The sequence below is a fragment of the Leptinotarsa decemlineata genome, unplaced genomic scaffold (assembly GCF_025532065.1).
Source record: "Leptinotarsa decemlineata unplaced genomic scaffold, Ldec_3_MD MMD2_tig00026358_RagTag_RagTag, whole genome shotgun sequence".
Taxonomy (NCBI): domain Eukaryota; kingdom Metazoa; phylum Arthropoda; class Insecta; order Coleoptera; family Chrysomelidae; genus Leptinotarsa; species Leptinotarsa decemlineata.
The window spans coordinates 6,551,649-6,566,914 of record NW_027412703.1 but is presented as its reverse complement, the minus strand read 5'-3'; the positions used below and the strand labels follow the sequence as shown (position 1 = coordinate 6,566,914).

General features: G+C 35.0%; 1 protein-coding gene across 2 annotated transcripts; it reads left to right on the top strand.

The window, feature by feature from the left end:
- The first annotated feature begins 302 nt into the window (after nt 1-302).
- Nucleotides 303-15,130, top strand: stv (BAG domain-containing protein starvin). Of its 2 annotated transcripts, none has more exons than XR_012467896.1 (2): nt 303-692; nt 13,389-13,448. XR_012467896.1 is itself a non-coding variant. In XM_023167043.2 (2 exons), the coding sequence occupies exons 1-2, from the start codon at nt 987-989 to the stop codon at nt 14,865-14,867; spliced, it is 1,503 nt and encodes a 500-aa protein (XP_023022811.2). In that variant the 5' UTR covers nt 847-986; the 3' UTR covers nt 14,868-15,130. The 2 variants fall into 2 exon arrangements, 1 of the variants encoding a protein (XP_023022811.2); XM_023167043.2 differs by lacking the exon at nt 303-692 and adding an exon at nt 847-1,010 and having other exon boundaries at nt 13,389-15,130.
- The last annotated feature ends 136 nt before the right edge of the window (nt 15,131-15,266 follow it).

The following is a 15,266-nucleotide window of genomic DNA, read 5'->3' as shown; positions in this document are numbered from 1 at the left end:
ATTGTTGAAATGTTAGCTTAACAACCTGCCAAGATGACATCAAAGCAATTCTTCGACTGCTATCAGATCATATATCTTATGATTTTCAAATAATTTACATTAACTGCTAAAAATGACATCGATTACAGAATAAAGGTCATAGAAACTGACACCTCAAGATGAATGTCTCTTCTGAGGTATTTTGTGTCAGGTATTTTTGAAAAATTATTAATATTCGGTGAAATTTTGAACTATTATTTGTCAGCAATTCACTGTCTTCAAAAAAAACTCATGACACTTTCTTGTTGACACAGTAATGGCTTTTTTGACGCTAGTCTTCAAATAGTTTTTTAAAAAAGTTTGCCTTCTAAAAAGAAATTTATAAATAACAGTTGTTTAAAAAAACTCCATCAATCAAATGTTAGAGGTCTGGTTATGATGAATTATACCACAAATATCAACTTTTCATTCAGATAGAATCGAGCGTTCGTTAAATATATTTCACTCCGTCCACTCTGATCACGTGGTATAAAATCTGCATCTGCTCACTACAGATTTTCAAAACCGAACGCACCTAACACAGAATAATTGCTTAGTATTATAGTATTATCTATCACTTATGGTATTATGTGTACCTAATGTCAAGTGTCGTCGTAGCTTAAATTTTAATGTCTAAATCTGAATGCCAATTTTGACTGCAATTATTTTTACAAGTTAGTATTATTTTCATCTGCAAATTACATTTATTGCATTGACCCCCCTTTCCCATTTTTGTCAAATACACCAGATAAAAATTCCTGCATTAAAATGATGAACTCCTGAAATGAGTTTCGACATACAACTGTTTTTGTGTTTCCTCATGTCACTTGAATATATGTTCAACAGTATGTTCTGATGTTAAATATCAATTGTTAATTATAGTAATTCCAGATGATTCTTTGCCAAGAACATAAACTTAGTTTTCCATACTGCTCTGTTAAGTGTTATCCGAGAAAATTTCGGTGAATATGCCATTTTCAAAGTCAACATTTGTAAGTATCAAGAATATTGATTTTTTTTGCCGAAAATGTAGTTTGGGAATTTGATATATTGCGTAAATAAAATAGTCGATATGCCCAAAATAGATATATTTGCCTAAGGCATTATTTTGTTTATTGCTCTTTCTAATTTTTTTAAGAAGTATTGAAATATGTTTATAATATGTATTCAATAGGTTTTTCAGTACAATCTAATTTCAATGAATAGCTAATGAATAGAAAAATGAAAAGTGATTTTTTGTACAATTCAGTGTTCATATAAAAGTATTTGTTCCCTGTAATTCAATGTTCATACGAAAATAGCTGATTCGAGAGGGGTTTTTCTTGTTTGTGTCTGAAAGTTTCTTTTTTGCACGATCTACACATCTTTGTATAGAGTTAATTTTTTACAAATAGATTGCTTCCTTCCTTTCTTTGGAAAATTCTCAAGTTTTTTGTATAAAGATGGAGAATTAGAAAACCAAAACCCTTCTTTCCCAAAAATTATTCTCTTCTAAAAATATATCTCTTTCAATTAATTCTTTTATCATATTTTTAGCATGTGATGGAATTGGTTGATACTTAATGAAAATCCATAACGTATCCAAGTAACACTTTCATTTTCACCGGATAGTTTATGTAACCCCAATTGTAGCGGTGGTATGATTACGTTATGTGTTCAAGTAACACTTTTTGGTGAGATTTTCACTGGACAGTTTACAAAACCGCAAACAATCACAGTTGTGGTGGTTGTTTGCAGTTTTGTAAACTGTTCAGTGAAAATTTCACAAAGTGTTACTTGAATGTACTTTAGTAGTTGTACGCCCTGATGTTGTTTTATTAAATTGCAGTTAAATTGAAAAAGAATCCAGAAAGTCTATGAATGCAGAAAGAAAACAAGCCATTAGAATGTAAAACATAACAACATATAACTATCAAACAATCTCAGATAGACAAAGCTTCATTTACAATACTGCTGCTCTCTGTGTACTCTTGAAGTATACATAAGGAAATTTGTCCTCAGATACCTGAATATTTATTTCACAGCAGTCCAATGTTCTCATTGAAATTACATGAAAATCTGCTGACCTGACTAACAGCAAACATAACATCAGGACAGGAAACTATGGCAACAAACATTAAACCTCTACTTCTCTCTAAGCTCTTCTTAATTAATTTCTTCTATTCAATGGAAATTAATTTTGAATGGAGGATTTTGTCAGGATCTGCAGAAACATTTGGATTTGGAACATCTTTCTTGGTTTAAAAACTTACTTTTTTTTCTGTTTCACTATTAACTTGTAGTTAACCACAGATTTCTAGTCACACTTATTGACGTAGGGAAACTCTTACGATCAGCATTTCTTAAGGTAATTGGAATTGGGTAGTGATGTAATCCGACACGAAGCCTAAAATTATTCACAATATCTGTAACAATTTATTTCAAATGCCAATATTTCTGGAGTTTCACAAATATGGAAACCTGTCTAAGATGATATAGGTATATAGGTAACCAATTTGTTTGACCCTTAGAGACAGGAAAAAGTAATTCTTGGGGAAACTATCAGCAATCCACCCAAATATTTTGAGTGTCAAAAATTCTCCATCTGGAAATTTTATAGAACAAGAAAAAGTTTTAATTTTTTTTCAAGTCTCCTACGGCCATCCAAAAGTATCTGAAAGTGGTTTTATGAAGGTTTGCAGATGCTCTTTCTCACGGTATTTTTTGTTCAGTCGCAGCGGATTTCCATCTAGAAATACTATAGTACAAGAAAAAGTTTTTATTTTTTCTCAAGTCTCCTACGGCCATTCAAAGGATTCTAAAGGCAGTATTATGAATGATTTCAGATGCTCTTCCCAACAGTATTTTCTGTTCAGTGGCAGCGGACCTCTATATGGAAATTTTAGATGCTCTTCCAAACTGTATTTTCTGTTGCTACTATAGTGCCTTCAAATATATTTTTTCTGGTAATTTTGGTCAAACAAATTGATTAAGCCACGTATACAGTGCATTTCTTTAATGTCCCAATAGTCTGAAACAGCTGCCTACCGGTGGCTCTTAAATTGAAATCATTATGGGAGTGATCAGAATAGTACTTATCTATTCAACTTTTGATTTTCATAGAATTATATTCCAACAGTTTGACTGCATTAACCTTTCTCGATTTTATATATATCTTATTCTCCCATCTGTCGGTAGCCAGGCGGTTCGACATGGGTGCTTTGTTCACTCACTTGAATTGACTGCTGTGTTGGTCGGTGGTTCAAACCCCAGTCTGAACGATCGATTTTCACTTGCTATCGTCCAACCCGTGTTAGGAATCACACGTTAAAAGGTAAGACCTCGTTAATCCTTAGCTTGCACAAGTTTCGACTTCTGAGGGTTGTTGTTCGTAGGGGTGCGACAGCTGGTTAGCTGAAAAACATATTTTAAACAGATTTTTTTTGTAGGATCAGAAACTGCTGATGTAGATGTGCGTTTCTTCGATTATTCCAGAAAAATCATAGAAATGTGCTGAATATGCTGAGACATTTCCTGGGTAGTGGTTGATGCAATACTTTGTTATTATGGTGCAATCCATAGACAAAGGATGCTTTGATTTTTCCAATAAAACAACTTCCCCCTTGAAAAAAAAAGTTGATGCGGTGCTGCAACGTTCAATCAAGCAAATGTTGTATTGGAATTTAGTTCGATTTCTTCCTCAATGGGTTTCTCTAGGTGGATACTAGGTCTTTTCCCTGGAACTGGGAGTAATTTTCGAAATGATGGAAAAGTTCTTCTGGATCCAGGTGGTTGATCATCATTGATTGATGTCATTATACCAATTTGCATAAAACGCCTTTTTCTACATTTACAAAATATGTAAAGTATTATAAATGTTACAACTATTACAATTGGGAAAATCGTAAACCATGAAACATGTCGGTTTAGGAATAGTTCATTTATAATTTTATCTAATTGATCTGAATGATCTAATTTATGTTGAGCAATATTGATATTGTCTACATTTAATTTGCTCAATTTCAAAGGTTTCAAATGTGGTACGCTTTCTTTTTGTTTCTGGTACATCTTTGCAACATTGATATGGGATTAAAATTGGATGACTTTTATAAGTTACGTTTTATATGATGGAATTGGCCGATACAATGGCGAAACACGTGTTGCGAATGGCGAATATATGGCGAAACACGTGTTGCGTTTTTGTAAAATCCTTAAGTAAAAATCTCACAATAAAGTGTTTTTTTTAATACGTAACTTTAATACGTAACTTGTTCTTTTGTGAGCATTTCTGAATAAATTCTTGTGTTTCCAATAAAAGCATTACAATTAGCTTGGAGTTTCAAGATTGGATTGGTTTTAATAATTCGCGTTTCAACTTCACGTTTTTAACAATTTGTAGAGTCCAGAAGAAAAAACTACCCGTTTAACTCCGGTTCTCTCAGTTCAATGGAAATTGTTAAATGAGTATCTACTGTTCGTACAGCGATTACTGCAAACCCCAACAACAGTACGATTTATAGGCAAAAAAACTTTTTTACTTTTTATTGACATTAGTACATTGGCGAAAATTGACAACTCTCTTGACTGAAACAGTTTTTAATATGAAAAAATATTACAGGGTAGTTTTGTACAAAATTCAAAATAGATTTCTTAACATATTCTTAACATTCTCCCACCTGAGAAATATTATTATTCATAATATTATTTCTCACATAATATCAAGTATTAAATCTGGCAGGTTTTTTCGAAATTCTGCCACTACGCGTTTTCATAACGGAATCGGGTCCGCTTCTTTTTGACACTCTCGATTTGCCCGAATGCACTTGCGAAACACTATCGTAATCGGATACTCTGCTTTTTGAATTCATTCCTGCACTATCATCTTCTTCAACTGGAAGACACGGCGACTGGGATTCTTCTGCAACATGTTCCGATCGTGATTTCACAGAAACATACGGATCCAAGTATTCCAAAGGATACAGCTTCTGTACTGGTCGAAGAATTTGACCATTCTTAGTTTGAACCCGAAACAGGCGAACTACACCATCTTTCCTAGGTAAAAGTTCAATAATTCCACCCATTGACAACTCTGATTGTCTTTACCCACCAGAACAATCTCACCAAGGAAGATGATATTTTATTTGATGCAATTTTCAGCGTTCCCAAATATTCATTTCTAAAACGTCGACGCAGATCACCTCTCAATTTCTGTTTGTGTCTCATTTTACGACAGAGAGACTTTCTGTCTATTTGATCACAATCAGGCATATCATACTCATTACTGAGATCATTTAAAAACATAGCAGGAGTCAAGGAAACTAGATCTGCTGGATCGTTAGATACATAAGTAATTGGTCTACTATTTACTACAGCTTCACACTCGCAAACCAAAGTTGTTAAATCTTCATAGTCCAGGGAAGCCCGACCCAACACTTTTCGGAGAAGAGTCTACAACACCAACTAAACGTTCCCAGAACCCACCCCACCATGCGGCTGTCGGAGGGTTGAAACGCCAAGTAATGCGCTGCGATAAACACTGTTCCGAAATTTTAGACCAGTCAAGTTTTCCAAAAGCATTTTCTAGACTAACGAAACATCTACCGTTGTCACTATAAATTGTCTTAGGCCGACCTCTGCGAGCAACGAAACGTCTCAAAACCAACATAAAAACATTAGTTGACAACGGAGTAGTTAGTTCGAGGTGTACGCACGATAAACGGCACAAGTGAATAGACAAAGGAATAGACAAAAGGTCCAGCAAAGTCGATACCTGTTATTTCAAACACATTGGCATCGTGAACTCGATCGATTGGTAATGGAGGGGAGTTAACAGTCAACTTTTTTGCATAGAATTTCCTACACGTGAAACATTTAACGATTACAGATCGAACGGCACGACGTCCACCTAGTACCCAACACCGCTCTCGAAGAATGCCCAACCATCATTGAGTTCCTACATGACAAGACCGTACGTGCTCCTGAAAAATGATTTGATGAACTGTAGGATGTTTAGCATTTTCATCACAGAAAGGAGACAGACTGATGATGGTTTTATCCTTTTCTTTGTCTGGAAAAGTTTCTTCTTGAACAATTTTCAAAATGAATATTTCAGTGGCGTTTAATTCCTCGCAAGTCAGTGGCCCACAATTCCGGCTAGCTTTTTTTAGTTTTCAAATTGAATATAAATCTGAAGACAGCAGCCACTAGCTTTACTGTTTGGAAAAATTTTGAGAAAACAGTTAAATGCCAAAAATCAGAGCAAACATTAGACTTCTTCTTCATTGCAGTTGACAGTGTCACTAGGCTACTTATCTGGCATTTCATAGAGCCATGCTGGCCCCTCCCTCCATCTCGAACGGAGCAGAATTTTTGGAGAACAACCACGCGATGGAAGGTATGCAGGATTGTGAATCCCAGGAATATGTTCCCATGCATCTGAAGGAGTTAAACTACGGATTTCAGCAATTTTATTCCACACAAATGTGTGGACCATTCTTTTTTTCTTTGTATCCAGGAAATTACCGTAGACGAATCACTCCAGAAATAGCTCGTTATTTGTTTGAATTCTAAATTACCTATATTTCTGAACAATCTTGCGCCAATTGTTGCTGCAAGTAACTCTAGCCTTGGAATTGTCAAAATTTTCCCTTTTTTTCTGAATAGGAGCCAATCTAGACTTCGCCGCTAGGAGATGGATAGATACTTGTTGATTCTTAACAACACTTAGAAATATAACTGCAGAGTAGGCTGTGTTACTGACATCACAGAACGTATGAATAGAGCAAACGAAATTAGAAGTTGGAGCAATATCTACCCATCTAGGTATAGCTATTTCTAATAAGACTAGGCAGTTCATGAAACCAATTTCTAAATTCAACAGATGTGTCTTCATCTACAGGCTCGTCCCAGGTAAAGTTCTTATTCAACAATTCTTGTAACAGCAATTTTGGAACTAATGTAGCCAGGCACACAAAGCCTATACGATCAAAGACACGTTGAGCCATTGACAAAATTATTCTTTTGGTAATGTATTCTTCTTGGGAGATCACTTCTTTTAGGCAGCTTGGATTAATATTCAGTGTTTCTCGTACTGGATCCCACATCTGGCAAAGGTACTACATCTTCGTTGTTGTAGTTTCTGTCTTTTCCAGTGAACTCCCACCCTCTTAAGTCAAACTTACCCTCTGCTATAATCATAGTGACTTCTTACAAAAACATATTGAAAGTCAATTCATCAGAAACACTTGTAACGCAGTTGTTGACATAAAATCCTTTATTTGCCAGCTTCAATATTACTTTACGGGAATACCTTGTGTCGCCGGTTTCAGTCCTTAACATTTCTTCAAGGTGATGTTCCATGGTTGCTCCTAAGAGGAAAGGGCTACTATTAACGCCGAAAACAACTCTACAAACAACAATAAGAAGCGAAGAAAATCTCGATATCTCTCGTGAAGACTAATTTACAAGAATGCCTTCCGGATGTCTGAAACTACTCCAAACTTGTACCCTCTAAATTTAAGCAAAATTGACGGAATCAATTCGATGTAATTTTGACCTTTTTTCAAACAATCATTCAAAGAAGGCTCGTCTTTTTCATGAGCAGACGCATCAAACTCAGGCCGGATTTTTGTTGTAAGTCTATTTTCTTTTATGACGGGTCTGTGAGGCAGATAATGAATTCCGCTTTTGTCATGTTCACATGGAATTATCTCAATTATTCCTTCCTCTAGCCACCCTTTAAAGACTTGGTCATAAGATTCAACAAGGGTTTGATTCTGTAATTTTTGAAGAGTATTGTGTAGTCTCCTTTTGGCAAGGTGATAATTTTTCGACAGTGGTGGGTGACCATCAATCCAAGGTAACCGGACCTCATAACGATCTTCATTGTTAATTTTCACGGTGTTTAAAAAAATATCTTTGGCGACTGATACCAATTCCTCCCGTGTTCTGAGCTTGCTTGGTTCTTCAATACCCAATACATCCCACAAAGAACTGATGATGGAATCCTTCACTAGAAACGACAAGGTTGGCTATATTCAAATTGTTGTGCTTTGGTGTTTTTCCAAGAAGAACCCAACCGAATAAAGTTTCATAGGCTACTAGACCATTGGATAATGAGTGACGATTCCTGTGAAGATTTGACCGACTGAATCAGCACCAATCAAAATCTCAATAGGTCCAGCAGATCCAATGTCTGACAACTCAATATTGAGATCTCTGAGCTCTTCAATCCATGGTCCAGAACAGACAGGCGAAACCTCACTGCATATTATTGGTTGGTCTAAAACCTCTAAATTATATGAATAATTTTGATTCTTTAATTTGACCACATAACATTCATGAAGTCGTTCATTTTGAGAGCCCCCAAATAAACAATGTAAAAGTTTTTCGTTACCCACTGATTGGCATCCCAATTTCTTAGCAGTTGACTTAAGAATATATGATCGTTGAGAACCACTATCGATCAGAGCCCTCACGTACTTTGACCCATTAGCACCAAATATGTTCACTCTCATATTTTGTAAAATACATGGGTTCGTGAGTTGTTGTAGGTGGCTAGAGATTTGTCAATGTTAGGATCCACCTTTGGTTTCTTACTATGATCAATAGTATCAAGAGACTCCTTGTTGCTAGGCAAATCAGGGCATATTATTACCAGATGAGATTTTTGATAGATAGCACATCCTATGATGTCTACGACATCTTTTTGAAGTACGACCAGCTTTCAGGCATCTAAAACAAAGTTTGTTACTGATCAAAATACGTTTCTTTTGCTCCAAAGACATCTTCTGTGCTTTGAAACAGTGTTCACCAATGTGATTAGAACCCCCACAAAATGCACAATTTGAATTGAAACTAACCAAGTTTGCGGCGGTGAGTACCGGTGAACTCACATTTTTCTTAGCCGAAGTGTTCGAAACAGTTCTTGATAAATCAGCACTGGCGTTACCTTGAACGACGAAACCGAAACCCTCCGAAGCCAATGTAATACGCTGCTCGTTTTCAACTTCGGTTTTCAGAAACTTCATGAGATTTTTAAGGCGATTGTCTAATTTACCCGGACCTGACTCCGTTGAGATATTTGTAGCACTTCCTGAATCTTCAGGTTCAAATCTATGCGAGGAACGTTGCCATGCTCTCAATAAATCTTGAGGGAGGCATGACTCGATGAGAGGAAAAAGCATCGCAGAACACTTATCTGATGTAATGCCTAAAGTATCTAAGCCAATTCAAGCTCAGATTCAGATGTAGCATTACACAAAACCAACTTGAGCAATTCCCTGACGTAGACCTCAATTTGAAGATCTTCTCTGCCAAAATGAGATAGCATGGCTTTGATAAAATGATGATAAGTTTCCGCAATAACTGGATAACTCTCTACTAGTTGCCTTGCTTTACTAACAGGTACAGTTGCCTGTATCAAATAATCGATTTTATCGACTGTCTCGACATCTCTGGCTTCGTGGACCTTCTTGAATTGAGACCAGAATGGTAACCAGTTTCGAATGTCACCAGCAAACTTCTTAAATTTTATTAAAGGTAATTTAAAACGCCTACCTTTAATGCTGACGTGAGAACATTCAGAATTTGCATCATCGATGTGTTCTACTTCATGGGTTACCTTTCTGAATATTTCCTCATACTGGAGTTTCAGGGCCGCAAACTTCCTTTTGTAAGAGTCACAATTTGTCATGTCCGCCAATAACTCATCCTCGGTAGCATCACTCTGCAGGAAGTCCTGGTACACCTTATCATCTACAACTTGTAGGTCCTCCATCTTTGCTTGAATTAAGTCGTAGCATATATGTATCTGCTGATTATCGCGTGGGGTTGCTGACATTAACTTTTCGAGATCAGATGTTAGTAACGTAAATGATCTACGTAAAACGGAACGATGCTTTTTATTACCTTGTATACTTTTACTTCGGAAAGAACAGCAAGTACTTGAAGGGTAATCTGAGCAGTCTCAATGACAATTGTTCTGTCACGGTCGCCAAAAAATGTAGAGTCCAGAAGAAAAAACTACCCGTTTAACTCCGGTTCTCTCAGTTCAATGGAAATTGTCATATGAGTATCTACTGTTCGTACAGCGATTACTGCAAACCCTAACAACAATACGATTTATAGGCAAACACTTTTTTACTTTTTATTGACGTAAGTACATTGGCAAAAATTGACAACTCTTTTGACAAAAACAGTATTTTCAATATGAAAAATATTACAGGGTGGTTTTGTACAAAATTCAAAATAGATTTCTTAACATTTTCTTAACACAATTTATCGTTACAGCTAAGGGGTCTGATAATGCAATTAGCTATTGTAGCCATTATAATCATTTGCAAATAAAAGTGAAAATTAAACATATTCTAGGAAGTTCTGAAAGTGATATCAAAATTTGAACTTCACACATTGTCTTACTATCAATTGGATACGAAATTAAATTTTCGTATACCGGGTGTCCCACATTTTATGTGACAGGCAATATCTGGTTTGTTGAAGGAGATACACAAAAAAGTTTCATACAAAAGTTTTAGGAGTTCATGAGAGCTATATTTTGATATAATGTTTAAATATACAGGGTGTTTGGTGTAGGTGCTACAGACCAAAATTCCATTTTTTAAAATAGAACGCCCTGTATATCATTACATATTCAGATTCTACGTTAAATTCTGATATCATTTCATGTTTGGTTTTTGAAATTCGGTTACGGCGTTGTTGAGTTATTGCTTAAAATGTAAAGTCTTGAGAACAACTATTATTTTTAAAAATATATCATACAACATAACTTGATAAATCATTTCATAAGAATGGTAGGTACCTATAAATAAGTCATAAAAATTGTTCAAAGTGATGCCCATTAGATATTATACAGGCTTCGAAACGTCGAATCACTTCTCTCGTACAAGTCGCTCTTATAATATCAGGCGTAATATCACTGCACGCTAGTCGAATTTTCATTTTCAGATCATCCACATTCAAAGGGGGAGTAGTGAAAACAATATCTTTTAAATAACCCCATAGGAAAAAAATCAAGCGGTGATAAATCTGGGGAACGAGCCGGCCACCGAATTGGACCCTTATTACCAATCCATCTATTTGGGTACGTTCTATTCAGATATTCAGTAACAACCTGTGAATTGTGAGGAGGAGCACCATCTTGTTGCCACCAAATTCCTTGTCGTTCTGCTATGGGAATATCTTCCATCAACTGGATCAAATCATTTGCTAGAAAATGTAAATATCGCAATCCATTGAGATTTTAATTGAAAAAGTAAGGTCCTATGATGCGGCCATTGAACAATCCACACCATACATTAATACCCCAAGTAGTTTGAAAATTACTTTCGCGGACTCAGTGGGGATTTTCTTGAGACCAATAGTGACTGTTATGTCTATTCACAACTCCATTATTGTGGAATCGCGATTCATCACTCCACAAAATTTGACTGAATATGTTAGGACTTTCATGTAATATTACCTGAATACAAGCAATGAATTCAAGTCGTCGTTCAAAGTCCGTGGGTTTCAAACCTTGTACCAACCGAATTTTGAATGGGTGGTATTTATTTTCTTTCAGAATTCTCTGTACTTTATATTTACTCACACCGACTTCTTCTGCAAGAGTACGGATAGAAACATGTGGATGAATAATAATATAAGCCAACACATTGATCTCTAAATCTTCAGTTCTAACAGATCTCGTATGATGACGATGCTTTATAGTAGAAGGAAATGACCCAGTTCGCAATTTTTCTACAACTCTCGAAAAAGTCATTCGTGACGGAATGGGTCTGTCTGGAAAACGTTCTTGGTATAGACGTTGTGCTTGACGGCAGTTTTTCTGACATTCCCCAAAAATTAATAAAATATCAATGCAATCACTTCGACTAAACGCGAAAGGCATACTGGAGTTTTCGCACAAAGAACACAGTTACTGTTTTGCAAAGAATCACTGAATCGAACTGACAAGTAGATACAATTCAACAACATTTGTTACTATGGCATCAACAAGCATAAGCTACTTGATGAAATTGTGCAATATAAAGCAATTCACCCTCAAGTTAGTCACATTCTCAAGAATTTCAATATTATATTCAACTGATATCGATATCGTATCGTAGAGGTGAGAATAATGGTTTGTATTCAGTAGTAGTCTAGTTCAATTTAATAAAAGATATAGACTGGATTCGTGTACGAGTAAATAAGTTTTTTTGAAACTTTATATTTAAGGAAAAGTGCAACAACGCCGTAACCGAATTTCAAAAACCAAACATGAAATGATATCAGAATTTAACGTAGCATCTGAATATGTAATGATATACAGGGCGTTCTATTTTAAAAAATGGTATTTTGGTCTGTAACACCTACACCAAACACCCTGTATATTTAAAAATTATATCAAAATATAGCTCTCATGAACTCCTAAAACTTTTGTATGAAACATTTTTGTGTATCTCCTTCAACAAACCAGATATTGCCTGTCACATAAAATGTGGGACACCCGGTATATCAAGATTATAATTTAAGTTTTTACATGAACTTATATTTTCAAATGCAGCATACAACATTGAATCATCATCTTCTGCTATAAATTTCTTATTTGTGGGTAAAATATGATGTAACCCTGTTCGACTGTTCAAAATTGCATTAAGTTCTGAAAAAGGCTGCATCAAGCTTCTTTTATCACTAAAAATCATCAATACAAAATTTTTAAACATTATTACAAGGAAATTTATCATTAATATAGCACCAAAAAAGTGTGCGAGCCACAGATCGCTATCATAAAATAAGTGGAAGTATATTCTGTATTTTGTTCTGGCATAATAATTATATTCAGTAAAAAAGTATCGGGTACAAGAATATATTTCACTCATTTTATGCAACACCTTCTCAACATTCTTATAAGGAAGACGGGAAAAATAAATACAAAATCAATTCATACAGGTTCAGTTTCAAAACTTTTACAGGCACATATACAGGATACATCCGATGACCATCGTTTAGCTGTATTTTGTGAAATCATAGGATTCATATCCTGAAAATTGGCAAATATAGGTTTTTCAATATGCTCTATCAAATGAAAGTAATGGCGTTTTTTCAACACTCCCGATTAGTCCGGAAGTTGGTAACAACTTTCTCAACTCAAATGTAATGAATAACCTGTTATTTCCACATTTTTGAATACCAGACATAATTTTAATGTGAGTTATGTAAAACACCCGAAACCAAAAATGAACCGTTCTTGGGATATTCATTTATTTACTCAAAACTTACGTATTTTGGCTCTCGAGTGATTCCCCCATAAAATTCAAAAGTTTGCTAAAATACATAAATAAGTTATTATTGATTCACAGGTATTCACATTTTATTTAAATATATCTTTTTTTCAGAGTGGTTACCCATTTGAAACGGATGCCGAGCAAAGCGACCACCTTCAGTCAAAATTGAATGACATCAAAAAACGATATCCACAATTAACAGAGCACCTTGATAATTTTACTCAACCTACTAGTCAGAGGTCATGTCGTTTAGCCGATGATCAAGAATTCCGGTCAAGATTTGGAAGGTCTTTAGACCTATTTGAATCTCCGTTCTCCAGAGATTTAGATTCTGAACAATTTACGGAAGGTTTCAATCCATATCAGAAATATCAGTCAAGAACAGGATATCCTCAAAATAAGTTTAATCAAAGGTATTCTTCTCCTCAAGAACAAACTGAAGGACAGGAGAAAGAACCACCTTCTCAAGTACATGGTTCTTTTTCCAAATTTTCAAGTTCATCTCAAATTCCAAAAAAACAGAAACCTTATGTTCAACAAAGTAATACCATAGATTTCGACCGGAAACAAGATTTACTTGAGGAAAGAAAAGAGAGATCTAGGTCAACACCCCCTACAGAAAAAACAGAGAAAACTTTTGCGGTGAATCCGTTAACTGAAGAAATGTCATATCATCTTCCGCATTCAGAAACAAAATCGACGGAAAGAATTATTCCAATTCAAATTGAAGGCAGAGATACGCCTATCGTTCCTAAGAATATATTTCCAACTCAATCACAATCTCAACAGTCATTTTGTGGGTCTGAAAAAATTTTTGGACAAAGACCAGAGCAATTCACAAAGTTTATACAACGTGATCCCAGAGAGTTTGCAGATGGTTGGCAGGAATTTTCTGCCGAACCAACAAAAGCAACAAGTTTTCAACAACCTAACCAACCCTCGAAAGTATCAGTGCCAAATGAACACGAAACACAAAGAGATGATATTGAAGCAGAAAGTAATAATTCTCACCAATCTACTTGTCACGAACAAAAATGTTTGACACCTATAGAACAAATTCAGGTTATTCAGAAAGATGTATCTAGCTTGATGGAACAAGTTCAGCAGTTTACTGGTAAATCTCGAAACAAGCAGTTTTTGTATTTAGATGAAATGCTTACAAGAAATTTGATAAAGTTGGATAATATTGATGTTCAAGGACAAGAGAGTATCAGATCTTCCCGGAAAGAAGCTATAAAATGCATTGAAAAAGCAATAGGGATACTTGAAGCGAAAGCTTCACTCAATACAGAGGACAAAATGGACAGTGAACATTCAGAAAAAACATTTGATGATGGTAATGAGGAAAAACCTGAAAATCAACAGACAGTATCCAGTGAGCCAGCAACTGAAAAGGGAATCTCCGAGAATGCTGAAGTTGAAGAATTTGAAAAAACAGGAGCTAACAATAAGCAAACTAATGAAAATGAAGACAAACCGCAACAAGTTCAACAGCTTGAAGAGAAAGTATATGAAGCTGAAAAAACGGATGAAAAGGTAGATAATGGAAATAACGGTAAATCAGAAAAAAATCTAAATGATATTCAATAATATTCAAAATTGACAAAAACGGCTTTGAATTAACAATTTGTTTGCTTCTTCTAATTTGAATTTAGTGAGGCGAGGTTTTACATTAATTTGTTGTTCTTGTAAATATTGTCATTTTAAATCATTTATTATGACTGATTTAGTTATGTTTTTGTTCCTGCCTTTGTACATTCAATGACACCTTATTTGTTGTACCATATTCTATCAAAGAGAGGTTTTATGTATTATGTGATCTGAAATATAATGTTTAGAAGCAAATAATATAATTACTTTTCATTTCTAAGATAAAAGGAATCACTTTATTAAAACATGATTTGTTAAATTCATAACAACTATTCAAATGTGGAAAACCAATTTCTCACAATCTGAATAATTTAACCATTCAGTTGGTTGAAATCAATA

What these genes read in the sequence shown, in the direction of transcription:
- stv (XM_023167043.2), top strand. Translation starts at nt 987, where the DNA reads ATGCCATTTTCAAAGTCAACATTT. An exon ending in CATTTTCAAAGTCAACATTT is followed by an intron (nt 1,011 to 13,388) that starts GTAAGTATCAAG and finishes TCTTTTTTTCAG; the next exon opens with AGTGGTTACCCATTTGAAAC.